Source organism: Rhincodon typus, chromosome 7 (assembly GCF_021869965.1).
Source record: "Rhincodon typus isolate 14 chromosome 7, sRhiTyp1.1, whole genome shotgun sequence".
Lineage (NCBI taxonomy): Eukaryota > Metazoa > Chordata > Chondrichthyes > Orectolobiformes > Rhincodontidae > Rhincodon > Rhincodon typus.
Genome location: NC_063338.1, coordinates 27,048,590 through 27,063,258, shown reverse-complemented (window position 1 = coordinate 27,063,258; position 14,669 = coordinate 27,048,590). Strand labels below are relative to the sequence as shown.

Genomic DNA, 14,669 nt, shown 5'->3' with positions numbered 1-14,669 from the left:
GACCCCCTTGTGAGATTCCCTATTTGTCCTGATGAATGCAGTATTAATGAAAAGAAAAATTAGGATAAAAGCACTTCATCCAGTTTCACTCCTTCGTTTCCCCATGTTTTCCAATTTCAAGAACTTTCTACATGATCCTATGCGACGATGAAAATGCTCAATTCCAGTATATGGGAGCCATGTCCCTCACAGGCAATGTCAGCTTACATTGCATCATTTATTGTGGGGGAGCTTGTAAACAATCAAACTCAATGTTTGTTAGATTATTATTTTGGCAGACAAGTTTATGGAACTTGTACTGAGTGAGCTCATCCTAACCTGTTCAGCTAATTTATTCAGCAGACACGATAGTTGTTTGTTCCCCATCCGACTGACCCTGCCCTTACTTATGTTTCTCTGGTGAAGGCAAAGAGGAAACAAGCACCTGTGTACGATTGAAGGCAACTCGTGCAAACACCGCTTGTGATACGCTGGCTCTCTTTAGCTCATCCCGAACTTGCTGGTAGATTTCTGGAGCGACCTCAACCGACGAGCTGGAAGGCTCCGAAGGTTTTACAGGCCTGGGGATAGGTGGGTGATTGAGGAACTGTTGGTTAATGGATTGGGGGTGCTGGTGTGCCAGCAATCGGCTGACGGCAATCTGCTGGTTGATCAGGTGGGCCATCGCGAGCTGCTGCCTCACCAACTGAGGGCTCAACTGCGGCGACAGTAGGCTCGGGCTCATGATCGGCTGTAGCGTTGGCACTTGGCTTCTGATGGGAGGGCTGTGATGGAGCTGGCTGTGAGGAGGCTGCTCACTGCTCTTTGCTAAGTTTGCCAGTTGATTGATGCTCGTCAGGTGGGATGGCCGTTGCCCTAGGACACAGTACTCGGCCAGATTTTCTCTTTCGACTAAAATTGAGAAACAGAAATGGTGAACTTGAAGCGGTCTCAGTGACTGTTATCAACACCATACAAATAAAAAAATGGATTTCAGTGCAAGCCTAAACTATTTCAGAAAAAAATAAAGGCACTATTACTCCAAATAACTTTACCTGGAAGGTAATTGTAAATAATCTGCTGCATTAAAGAGAGAGTCCAAACAAGTTTATTGTTGCACTTCTGGAAATATACTTCAGAAATGAAAATGTCTCATAGTGTTCATTTTTACAGATTGGCAGTGGGACTCCTTGTATATTTAAAGGGTCCAAATAAAACCAGTCACCCAAAGGCCTGCTACCTCAATACAGTTTAAGTTAGTGGTTTTCATGTGTGTGACCCTGGGCTCCTCAATCAGGATCCTATGAGGTACATTTCTCTTCAATACCAACTCAGTATGGAAGCCAGCAGTGAAGGTAAATGTATGTTTTCCCTTTATAAATGCAATTTTCTTGCCTGTCGGAGGACACTAATAGGGCATTTGTTTCCTGCGATAGTTCCTAGTGTATTTCCTAAAGGTGACAAGGTTAATAGTGTGTGCTAGGCTGGCTGGCTGTGCATTTATATGGTACTGGCTGTAGTCATTTAATAAATGTGTAGAGAAAGGAATATTGTTTGGTTGCTCAGCTGGCATGGCTGCCACTTAAATCGCTGCCAGTTTTACAGGGGAACATGAATAAAAACAGCGTGAGCCCATGAGGATGGGATTACAAGTACTTGAAGTTGTTTATATTGTCATTTATGTCCTTCTGAAAATGAGGGGTGGGAATGGAATCTGGATGGGCCAGAGGTAAAGCAAAGCTCCTTACATCACTTCAACCTTGGAATTATATATGTGACTTCTCCATTTGTTTGACTCAGATAGAAAATCATAGAAGCCCTACACTGTGGAAGCAGGCCATTCAGTCCATATCAACCCTCCAAAGGAGACCCACCATATCCCCATAACCCCATATTTCTCATGGTTAATCCATCCTGCCTCCACACCCCTGGACACTATGGGCAAATGACCATGACTGTCACCTGAGGCAGGAATTGAGCCCAGGTTCCTAGCAGTATGCGGCAGCAGTGCTAACCACTGTACCACCACATCCTTATTACTTTTCTCAGCAAGCTATTGTATTGGAGCTACCATATCTTCAAGCCACACCCACTGGCAACCAGACTGGTGTGTGTGTGTGTGTGTGTGTGTTTCAGTGTTTCATTTTTTTCCACTTTTTCGGAAATTAATGGAGAGTCAGTCCTGATGCCAATACTATTAGATATAATCTGCAGATGCTTTTGTACAAACTAAAGGAGATACATGTCTTGCTTTCATGTTGAAATTGATAAAATAAACAAGAAGCATCACCAACCAGAGGGGTCAAAGCCCACAGAAATTATTTACAGACTTTGATCTTTCTGTGAATTTCTCTCCCATTTTACTATAAAATATGTTCACAAAAAAAAGTTAGGGGAGTGTTTTGCCTGCAAAAGCACTGTCCAGAGCAGGTTCTAAAAGAAGACTGAATTCAGAATTGCATCTTAGAGTAGCCATCACTGTCACAACCATAGTACTTCTCAAACCGGGGTCATTGGTCATGTTGCTGTTTGGAATGATTGATTCAGAGCATGCAGTCACCTGTAGCCGCTATATAATAGGGATAAGTTAAGTGTGGTGTTCATTAATTGTCCATACCTGTTACATCTTAAAAACCATAGAAAAACAATTTGAAGAGCAGAATTTTCTGCAGAGTACAAATGGATACTGATAAGGTCGTGGGGGGAGGGGATGTGGGTGTGGACAGTGGGAGAAGGGACCAGTATACCTTTGAATAGTCTGTTTGATTGAAACACTGAGGGAACCCAGTCTTGTGCTGATTCTGGGAGAGTAAAAGAGAAAGACGATAAATACTACAAATTAGTTTCTATCAAAAAAATAAATCATAGAACATTCTGCCTCTGTGGTAGATTTAATTCTCACAGTTCAAGTCTAATCCACTTATCATTGATAAGGCAAGATTACAAAAATATTAATTGTTTATCAAATATTGACAATGTTTTCATAATAAATTCTTAAAGAGATGGTCATGGTAAAGACATTTGGTTTAGATGTGAAGCCATCACCTGCTACATTATCTAAATAATTCATGATATTAGTTATTACTAATACTTATTATTCGAGGTAAAAATAAATAAAGCACTTTCAATATTTAATGAAAATGGGAAAAAAGAAATATTGTTTATATCTGTGAAGGAACTAATATAAAGCAAATAAAAGAATTCATAAAAAATCTGGGAATAAGTGATTCAAAGTAGTTTTAGGAATCCACAGGAGCTGGTATAAATTATTTACATGACTTGTTTTAATACATTTCTGCAATAAATGACAATAGTTTTTTTAAGTTAAAATTTGTTCTGTTCACATCAGCTCATCGAAAATCCACAGTAAAAATTAATGAATTTATATCATATTAATATTGTATCATTATTGGGTATTTTTGCTTTGAGGTTATTATTGCTGCTAACATCTGGTATTCTACTGAGTTCTGGTAATTTAATGTAGTCATTGAACAAGAATCAAACACATGTAATTGCTTTGTGGTTCTGATATGAAGGGAAGGCAGTGATTGACTCCACTTCAAATTGCAGTTAACAGGCATTCAATCGAATATTCTAATTGTTCTGGTAATCCCTTGGCATGAGGAAGGTACTTGCCATGGAGGCCACTTGTGGTAAGAACCTGTGCACGAAGCTTTTTAATGTGAGGAGACATGCAGCTACCACACATGGGATTCTGGCTAATTCAGACACTCTCCAACTCTTACTGTGTGCCACAGGCATACTGAAAGGATTTGCCGTTTGATAATCAATGCTGCACTATCTGTGGCCATTAAATTCTGGCTGAGGGGTGGCAGGAACCTCAAACCTGGAGCTTCCAGCTCAGAGACAGAAAGCAACTGGCCGGTGCACCACAAGACATCCTTCCAATCCATAATTAACATCAATCAGAAGGATGTCATTTACACAGCCAGTGAACTCGGGACACATGGAAATTTGAGACAAAGCCCTTAGAGATTTGGACCCAAAACCTGGAAACCTCTTGTAGCTGCTGAGTATCAAGGAAAGTACACTATTTTTTACTGAATTCAGGGTCTTTTGTTGCATTTCCCCAAAAAAGGAGACACTGTGGTGCCTGACATCCCCACTTTGTAGTCTGTTATAGGCTGATCTACCAGAAAAGATTTAGGAGGCAGTTTCTTTTCATTGTAGTCTGCTGAGCACATCATATTGTGACTAAGATATTGAAGGTGTTCGAAGCTGCAGCAAATGTGGAACAATACTGGGGTTTCATATCTCTGTCACAAAATATCTAATTTTCACTGGGCTTACAAAATGAAAGTGAATTTGCATAGAGAAGAGGCCTCGAAAGTTGGTGATTTCTGAATGCGATCCACTCCTGTAGGTTTCTGTTGATCCAATAACGTACCTAACAGCACAAATTTAGGTCAAACAGGATGCTGAAATGTACCAAGGATCTGGACTTAGTGTCTGGGGAAAGGAAGCCTTGTGAATATTGGAAATGTCTGCACTTCATTGTGTAATCTGGCATGAACTTGTCAACATCTCACTTTTTATACTGATTATGTTGCAACTTAGCTACTTGTAAAGTGCACGTGGATGACATTCTTCTAGAGGGCTATATCTGATGGGAACTCTGATGGCCTCACCATTGGCCATAGAAGTTTACAAACACTCTGATCATTAACCTTTTACCTAAATATAGCAGCTCTGACAGGCAGGTCCCTGCTTGTAGCATAAACCTGCTATGAGATAAATGATGTGGACATGTCATTTTATGTATGATCGGACTATAAAATAGCATATATCAGTCAGGTTCAACTGCATACATTTCCAAATTTTGCTCCTGCAGGCAGTACTGTCATTAAAAACCCAAAAGTTCCTTTAGACTGTAGCAGACCTCACTGACTGAAGAAATCTGATTGTTAATGGGAACGATTTGAGATTGAGGAAGAATACCTTGATGGTATGTTAGGGCAAAGTGTGTTAACAGCAAAAATATCAATAATAGGAATTGAAAGCCTTAATGAAAAATCTTTGTGGCACAATTGAATAGTAGCAACAGCAGGACCTACCTACAAGTCTAACCAAGTTCTGGGGAGGTGACAAGATTGACAGACAAGAACAAAGATCTGGTCTGTCAACCATTCACCTGTGATTAATTTGTCAGAATTTACCTGCATTGGTCTTTTATTGTTTAAATATTGAACTGAACCAGAATTTCATGAGAACACATGGGTTGAAAAGGAACTATTTCAATTGTCCATGTGACTCACATGGATATGTAAATAAAATGTGACTAATTCTTGTGAATGAGGCCAACATTTGTGCCACAGAATGAGCAGGTGGCATGTTTCTAAGTGCAATTCTATAATTATTGAACACAAGAAAAAAATTGCAGATCTATCAAATTGAATTACCTTTAATCTTTTTGTATTTTTTGTACCACCTTCCGAATTCCTGGCATTTGGCAGATGATACATTGGCATAATAAGTGCTGTTCACGATGGAGGAAATCATGCTCTGGTGCAGAAAGTAAAAAGAGGGCAAATTGTAAATTAGATAGAGCCCAAAAATAAGTCAACAAATGAGAGTGACACACAAAAGGATTAAAAAGAGAAACCACCTGAGCACTAAGAATTAGTAGCAACAAGTTAAAATCTCAATAGGCAAGAGAGATCAATATCCTAATTGCTCAAATTTATTTGGGAAGAGAATTGTATCCTCATATAAACTGAAGCCCTTTAAGTATGAACTTCCCCTATGTTTTTGTTACAAGCTCCTGCCTAGTTATGATTAATTACAGTCATGGTACCAATATTCCCTTATTTATTTTAATTACAAAATCCAATCTTAACAAATGATACTTGAGGAACATGTTAAAACACAACGTATAGTTTTTCCTTGATAGGTTCTGACAAAACACTTGGAGACCTGTCTGAGAAGGTAATAATTGCTGTTTATGTAATCATATGGGTTTGGGAAGTGGGGGGAGTGTAATGATCTTCTTAGCATGACAAAATCATAATGCTGCTCTTTACTGATGAGCTTACTACTTTATTGCACAGAGGACACAGAGGAACTGTTCTCCCTGAACGTCAATCAACCACAAACACATGCTGTGTGGGCTTGCCTTCTCCTCATCCCCAATACACACGAACTTGAAAATGCAATAAGTGTTTTAACTTGTATAGCCTTGGGAAAAGAAGTGAATTCGAAGCCCATCCCTCAACCAACCTTCAAGCACTTTTCCTGGGGATGCAATCAACCAGGATATCAAGACTTGTAGACAAGTAGCTTTTAATCTCAGTCCCTGTTAAAATGCTGAGGGAAAGAACTGGAGGCTCTGAATGTTACTAGTGCTGACAGTATTCGTTACAAGCAGTTATTTGAATAGTGGTGGTATTCATAGACTGAGTGAGTAATTCCGACAAATACTGATTTTTCTTTTTTCTACAAGATGGCAGTTTGTGATACCAGTTATCAATCATCTGAGTGAAGGAGTGACCAAACTAACAAAATTCCTGAACAGTTTTTGTATCAGAACCCATTTACAATACAAATCTTCCAACTACTGTGTCAGTAGTTTCATAGATAGAATTTGAAGAAGTTAAATGTTCTAATCTAAAAATCTCTCTCACAAATGTGTGTTTTAAGGTTTGACTGAAAAAAGTTCAGCAGCAAATAGGATTAAATAACACTATTAAAGGTGTAATTACAGTTTTCTAAAATATTTAGTACTGAGGGAGCTGCACATTAAGTATGTACGTGTGTATTTGTGTGTGGAGAAGCTCATTTTGTGTGTGTTTTTGTCTTGGTTTTGTGGGTATATCTTATGTTGAGGTGCTTGCATGTATAATGTATCAGTTTCTATATCTTTGTGTGCCACATTTGTTAATGTTGTTCATGTTTCAGTGTCTGTGCTTTGGCTGAGTCTATGTGTATTTGCATGTCTGTCTTTATGTCTGCATTTATCTACACACGTGTTTATGTCTCTGTGTCTACTTGTGTTTTGCAGATAGCGGCATAGGCATTGTGTAAGTGAGCAAATCTTTCACAATAAATGCTAACACCCTCTACTGTTCAACTCATAGCTGACTAGGAGTGTGTTTCATTTGCTCACAGACTGTGTACACTAGTTTACCTCAGTTTGGGTGATATTGGGAACGTGATAATTAGGGAGGCAGTGACATACTGGTAATGTCACCGGGCTAGTAATCCAGAGGCCTGGACCAATGCTCTAGGGCACTGTTTCAAATAACCCCAAAGCAACTGTTGGAATTTTAATTGAATTCTTTAACTCTGCAAAATAAAACTGGTCACAGTAATGGTGACCATAAAACTACCACCAACTGGTGCAAAAACCCAACTGATTCACTTTAGTGAAGAAAATCTGCTGTCCTTACCAGGTCTGGTTCACACGTGACTCCAGCCCCACAGCAATGTAGTTTACTCTTAACCACCCTGTGAAATAACAAACCATTTGGTTCAAGGGCAGTTAGTGATGGGATAGTTAATGCTGGACTTGCCAGTGATACCCATGTCCCATGAAAGAATAAATTGTCCTATGCAACCCTGGGTCACAGAGCGAGGGAAATCAGACAAGGGCTGTCTCCTCTTGGCTGTTATTAAAGGACGGATGACTGAACCTTAGTTCAGCTCAAACTCACAGTCGGCTTTGATATTTGCAGTGACCAAGTAATCTAACCAATCACTGTCAAGGCTCAAGAATCATTACCGGCCACTTGGAATTGTAACCAAGTGACAGACAATGCCCTGCAGGAGAAACAGAAATCAGAGAAAATTAGCAAGAGAAGGAGACATAAATAAATGCAATTGCATTCTGCCCTCTCTAACCACTACAAGCACAAAGAAGCAAAGGCTCAAATCCTTTCAGATGGGTAAAAATAAAACACATTTCAGACCACCCATCTGATTAACAGTGGGTTGTCTATAATTTCAGAGAGAAAGTTTTCTGTATGATTAATTCTTCATATTCTTCATACTTTATTGCATGTTCAGTTGTAAAATTGTAGACACACAAATTACAGTCATGGATAATGCTCGGCTTGATTTAGCCGATAGTATACATAAAAATAGAAGTTGAAATCTGGCCTAATTGCACCATCCTTTCCTCAAAAGGGGGGAAGTGGGTAGACCATACCACCTCAAAAGTCAGCAATAGAATGTTCCAGAAGGTCTATAACAAAAGGACTATCCAAAATATTTGTTGACACCACGAAGAGCTTGGAGGTGTAGACAGACAGACTACAGCGACGAACTTATTTGACATGCCTGAAATAAAAGTTCCCACACTATCTAGTGGGAGGAAGAAGAAAGGGTCACTGCTGTGAAAAAGCAGCACCCTCAGTGTGCTTTTTATCACAGCCTTTTCTCCCACATACTGCTGTTTTGGAAAAGGTTGGCCCAAATCATCTAAAATCCAGATATTTGGAGACCAGACATACCCTGCGGGTTGTGCTACAGAACCGCTCAAAGGTCTTGAAGCAGTGACTTTATGAGAATTGCTCAGGACGTTAGGATGACCTCTAGGCAATGACCCAGCATCAGGAACCCATCAAAAACATTGCCAACTTGGAGCTTGAGTCAAAACCTACAGAGATCTCTGAAATAACTCCTTAGAGGCTGGTCTCCCATCACCGAGTCACCTTTTATTTACACACTGATCCAACTCCCTCAGAGCCATCTCTCAGAGTGAACAGGATGTCTGACACTCCTCTTTGTATCTGTCAGCCAAGGCTTCCTGATTGGATGAGGTTAACAGCCCCAGTCAGGGAGCTCATATTCTATGAGGTCCACCTGGCTGACCTCATTACAATTGCAACAGGCTCTGACTTACTTACTTGAATAGTTACCCAGAAGATGCAGAGGAATTAAAACCTGCTCTTACTCCTGGCTACCCTGCAATCTCTCACACTTACACCCCAAATCTCTCACCCTGAGAACCCCCAATGCTTAATTCACTCCTTGCAATAACCCACCTCCCCATCTCAACCCACTCCAACTCCCTAACCCTCTCTGTCTGATGCATGACACCTATTACCTTTGGACCACCTTAATACCAACCACCCTCCTAACTGCTGACCCACCAAATAACCTGAGCACCTGCTAACATCCAACTGCCCCCATCCAACTCTTGACTGTGTATCCTGACCCATAACCTCCATTGTTGTTGACCCAGCTTACCCTGTCATCCACTTACCTGCCACCTGTATCCCCCTCACCCTTCTCACACTCTGCCTCCATACCCATTGAAACCCTATCCCCTCCTACATCAACTTGGCACCTTCCCTCCCAACACATCAACAGACCTGTCACCTGATCATTTCACTGGCCTATCACTCTGACATCTGATTATCCATCTGGCACCTAACCCCCATTTACTCTCCTACCCCCTCACTCACTTACGTTCGAACCTAACCCCTCACCCACCGTCCTGCAACTACTCTCTCCTCAACTACTTACTGTCCACTCTTACCTTCTCTCCACAGCTTGGTTGAAGTGCCTTTGGAACCTTTGAACCCTAGAATACTACAGTTACCACAGTAACAAGGGGACACAGTTTGCCCTCCAGTCCTGATCCTGTGCTACGCAGAAAGGCTTTCTGAACAGGAGTTCTCCACGTTTCTGGAATGGCTCAGACTGGGAGCTCTGGCTAGAAACATGGAGCTCCAGGAGGTGGGTAAGTAAATTAGAGTAGAATGGCAACCTGACTGTGATCGCCATTCCTCGAAAGATGCAGCCCAGTATGTCTGAGCAGAAGTTGAAGCCATTGGTTCTTGATTTGAACATAGTGAGACGCATAGAAAATGAATAGCTGGCAAGAGAGAATGATCAGGGAATGAATTCTTTTAGAGACTGACATCCAAATGTTGAATTAGGAAGCAAAAGGCTTTCAGAGGTTTACAAGGGTTTTATTGTAAATCGACACCTTTCCCTGTCCAGTAGCCAACTCCCCATTGGGGAAGAGGCCAGCTCTTTTTTCTCCAACATAAATAAAGCCACCACTGAATTGGTCAGTGGAGCCATGATTAACATCACGCTCTAAACATCTGAGCTCATTGACACGTGTGCAAAACTCCACTTCCTTTTTAAAATTTAACCTACGTTTCCTCATCAACCTATTCAGAGATGTTACTACACACCTCTAGAATAGGTGGGACTTGAACCTGGGTCTTCTTGGTCCAGGGGTAGGAGCAATACCACTGTGCCACAAGAAGGCCAAAACTCCAATGGCAAAGTCCAATGAGCATCATCTGATCTCAAACAACTCTGCAGCTATTCCGTTCAACCCTCCAAAGGGCCTGCATTTCTAACACAGACATGAATGACTATTGTTCATGTCCATGAAACAAAGTGACTTGCTGGATTACTCGGGAAAGGACAGTTGGGAATGGAAAGAGGGGGTGGATCTGATGAGCCGGCTATTAGAGCTATTATTTTTGCCATCCTGTTTCCATTCCATTCAAACTTGGGATGGGAATACCTAGCCCCTTACCTCTCTTGGCCTGCCCTTTATTTCAAACCCTCTACCATAAATTGCTTCATAATTAAACAATAGTTTGCCAAACATGCAATAGAAATATTTTAAATTGAATCTATAATCATTAAATGCATTTTCTAGACTTTTTCTCAGTCAGAAAGGTATCGCTATTACTTTCAAATACAGCGCTGTCAACAAAGCGGAGGAGGATTCAACTAAAGTCTTCATTGAATTGCGGTATCAATGTTACTGATTGCAGATAACAGCTTAAGCAATGGAATAGCTAACTAAGCAGAAGTGGGACTGGTTCTGGCCTGTGGGTGTCAAACCTCAGCTTACTCCATGAAGAGTAGAAGTTTAAGAATGCTATTGCTGCTGAAAGAAATGAGAAGTGCACTGAACAGGATAGATGCAAGAATGCTAATTTTCAATGTGAGTAACAATTTATACTGTATGAGAAAAGAGTGCTAATTGATTGATAATTCATTTTGTTTAATCGCGGTGGCTCCATGGAAAATGCAGCACCAATTGTTCACCATGATTATGGATCTGTCCCAGTGAGTGCAAGACAGAAAGTTTCAGAGCACTGAAGCAATATTCTCGGTTTCTGTACTACCAAGCCAATATATGTTATTTTTCTCTTCCCACCAGAGTATTTCAGCACTTCCAACAATAAGAATGTAAAACCATATGTTTGCTACATATGGGTGAGCACTCATGCTTTATCTTTGAAAACCGCAGCTAAATGTCTCCAGCACTTAATGTCATTTGTGTGTAGTCAATGTGAAAGGTCCTGGATGGTGCTGGTTCCCAGTTAACAGTGACATTGACCTCATGCAGGCTGCCTTCCATATTACCAAATGGCGAAAGGAGATCCCAAACAAACATTTTCAAGTCACATTGCCCAGTTTCTGTCCTGATGGATGCTGCCTGACCTGCCATGTGTTTCCAGCATTTACTGTTTTATTTTAGGTTTCCAGAAAATCCACAATATTGCTTTAGATTTAATATTATCCATTGCCGAATCTACTCTAACATAATATTTGGTTGGTTTGCTCCTGTTTTGGTGGTTTGTCACAAGTGGAAAAGAAACAGTTCATAATCTAAGGAGTATTATCTTAAGGCGGGGGGAAAAAAAAGCAGCATTTCTTTTGCATGGAGAATGAAAGAATCCAAAGACTGTTGAGTGACAAGTAATTGAGTAAAGCTTTGCAATATAATGTTCATCATGAGACGAAATAGCCAAGCACTTTGCTAAAAAATGTCGCTTTAAACTATGATTTTGTGTTGGTAAAAGCTTATACCAAATTGGTAGACTCTGTCCAATGGAGGAGTGTTTTATTATTACCTGCCTCAGCTTGGTCTGCACAGACAAACAACAGCCTGATCATAATCACAGAAACGTTCAACATCACAGACTCCTCCATTGCTACCCCACAGTGTGTCCTGACTCATCAGTGGGACAGACTCACCAGAGGTGTCAGCACAGTGGAATACAGTCAGGAGAGAGTTGCACTGGAAGTACCCAACATTGTCCCCAGACCCTATGACATCTCATAACATCAGGTCAAACATAAGCAAGGAGACCTGCTGATTATCACCCGCCCTGCACTCTGTCTCCCATCACCTCTCGGCCAATGAGTCAGCGTTCCTTTACATTGAACACCATTTGAAAGAAACACTAACAATAGCAGGGGTGGAGGCACTACTCTGAGTGGGGGTCTTCAATATCCATCATCAAGAGTGGTTCAGCAGCAGCGATACAGACTAAGCTATTTAAGTGGTGAAGTACAGTTTGCCAGACTGTGCTTCCAGCTAATGACCCAGGTTCCATGAGGTGTATCAGGAAACATGCCAGGAGCAGCACTGAGTGTACAAAAACTGAGGTGACAAACTGATAAAGGTACAGCAGAGGAGTCGATGCATGTTGAGCAGCAGAAGCTGCAAGGTAAACACAGAGCCTTGTGGTCCCACAATGAACAAATCAGACAAAAGTCCTGTGGGCCTATTATATTCAGTTGTGAATGGTGATGGACAGTTCAATAAATTAGTGGAAAAGGACATCTTGCACTCAACATGTCAGGTGTGTAGTACAAAAAACATGGCAGAAGCATTTCCAACCAGATGTGTCAAGTGGGTGATCTATCTCAATCTTGTCCTTAGATCTCCAGCCTCATGGATGCCAGAGTTCAGCCAATTTGATTCATTCCATGTGATATTAAGAAATGGCTGAAGGGGCTGGATGCCGCAAATGCTTTAGATCCTGACAACATCCTGGCTGTATAACTGTAAGGTTTTGTGTTCCAGAACTAGTCATCCCTCTAGCCAAGCTACACTAGAACAGTCACAACTATTGGCATTTGCCCAGCAACATGGAAAACTGTCTAGGTATGTCCTGTCTGCTAAAAGCAGAACAAATCCAAACATACAAATTACTGCCTCAGTCTCAGGACACCTCAGCAGGAGTTCCTCAGGGTAGTGTCTTCAGCTGCTTCATCAATGACCTTTCCTCCATCATAAGGTCAGAATTGGGGATGTTCGCCAACGATTGTGCAAAGCTCAGCACCATTTGTAACTCCTCAGATACCGAAGCAATCCATGACCTAATGCAGCAAGACCTGAACATTATTCAGGCTTGCACTGATAAGTGGCATGTAGCATTTGCACCTCACAAATGCCAGGTATTGACCATCTCCAACAAGATGGAATCTAACCATCTCCTATTAACATTCAATGGCATTACCATCATTGAAACAACTACTGACAACAATGGTGGTTACCATTTACCAGAAACTGAAGTGGACTAGCTATATAAATACAATGGCTTCAAGATGAGGTCAGAAGTTGAGTATTCAGCAGAGAATAACACACTTCCTGATCCCCAAAGCCTGTCAGTCCAGAAGGATCATGATGGAATACTCCTGACTTGCCTGGATGAGTGCAGCTCCAACACTCATGAAGCTCCAGCCAAGACAAAGCAGTCCACTTGATTAGCATATCAACTACCACTTTAAACATTTACTCCCTCCAGCACTGACACACAGTGGCAACAGTTGTACCATCTACAAGGTACACTGCAGCAACCCACCCAGTATCTTTGACAGCACCTTCCAAACTCACAACATCTTACACCAAGAACGGCGAAGGCAGCAGATATATGGGAACAATACCACATGCAAGTTCTCTTTCAAGTCACATGCTATACTTTAGTTTTTGCTGAGTCAAAATCCTGAAACTTCCTTCTGAACAGCACGTTCCTACATTTCAAAGACTGCAGCGGCTCAAGAAGACACCACAACCTTCTCCAGGCAATTAGGGATGGGCAGTAAATACTATTTTAGCCAGCATTACCCACAATACTGAAAGAATAGCATTTAAAAGCAATGGTGTAACCTGGTAACACCTGGTCTAAGTTAGTTCAATGTCATTGTTTTATTGCTGCTGATAAACTGAGTCAAATAAATCCGTCCAGGGGTCATTTCCACTGAAGAGAAAGTCTCAGCTTCATAGCTTCAGCTGCACACCAAGAATGAAAGATTTAGTTGAAGGATGGAAGATGAAGATGATATTTTCATGAGAGATGGAGGGAAATTCACATATTGCAAATTCACTCTCCTAAGGGTAAATCTTTGCAGAACAGGCAATTGTATTTGAGATCAGGCCGCACCAGCAGACAACGGTGTTCAATTGTGCACATGAGTTAAGCTCCAGCAGCCAATGCCCAACTGCAGGAGCTGAGATTAACTTAGAAACAGAGAAAATAGGAGGAATAGGCCATTCAGCCCTTCGAGACTGGTCCACCATTCAATATGATCAAGGCTGATCATTCAACACAGAATTTGTTTCCACTTTCACCCCATACCCTTTGATCCCTTTAGCGCCAAGAATTATGTCTAATACCTTTGTGAAAACATTCAAAGACCTCAACTGCTTTCAGTGGCACCACTCTCTGGCTGAAGAAATTTCTCCTCATCTCAATCCTAACTGACCTACATCCGAATTTCAGACTGTGACCCCTGGTTCCAGACTCCCCAGTCCTCAGGAACATCCTTTCTGCATTAACCCTCACTAGTCCTGTTCGAATTTTGTACATTTCCATGAGGTTCCTTCTCGTTCTTCCAAACTCTAGCAAACATAATTCTAACCGACCCAGTCTCTCCTCATATCTCAGTCCTGCCATCCCAGG

The 14,669-nt window shown here is 41.3% G+C and overlaps 1 protein-coding gene across 1 annotated transcript in view; it reads right to left on the bottom strand.

Annotated features, from left to right (window-relative positions):
* Positions 1 to 14,669, bottom strand: part of satb2 (SATB homeobox 2) — a 166,540-nt gene that overhangs the window by 104,291 nt on the left and 47,580 nt on the right. Inside the window, exons 6-8 of the mRNA XM_048599022.1 lie at positions 5,400 to 5,502; positions 2,727 to 2,780; positions 425 to 891 (exon numbers count right to left, since the gene is read on the bottom strand). Of these exons, the coding sequence (XP_048454979.1) occupies positions 425 to 891; positions 2,727 to 2,780; positions 5,400 to 5,502 (624 nt within the window). The remainder of the gene's footprint in view (positions 1 to 424; positions 892 to 2,726; positions 2,781 to 5,399; positions 5,503 to 14,669) is intronic.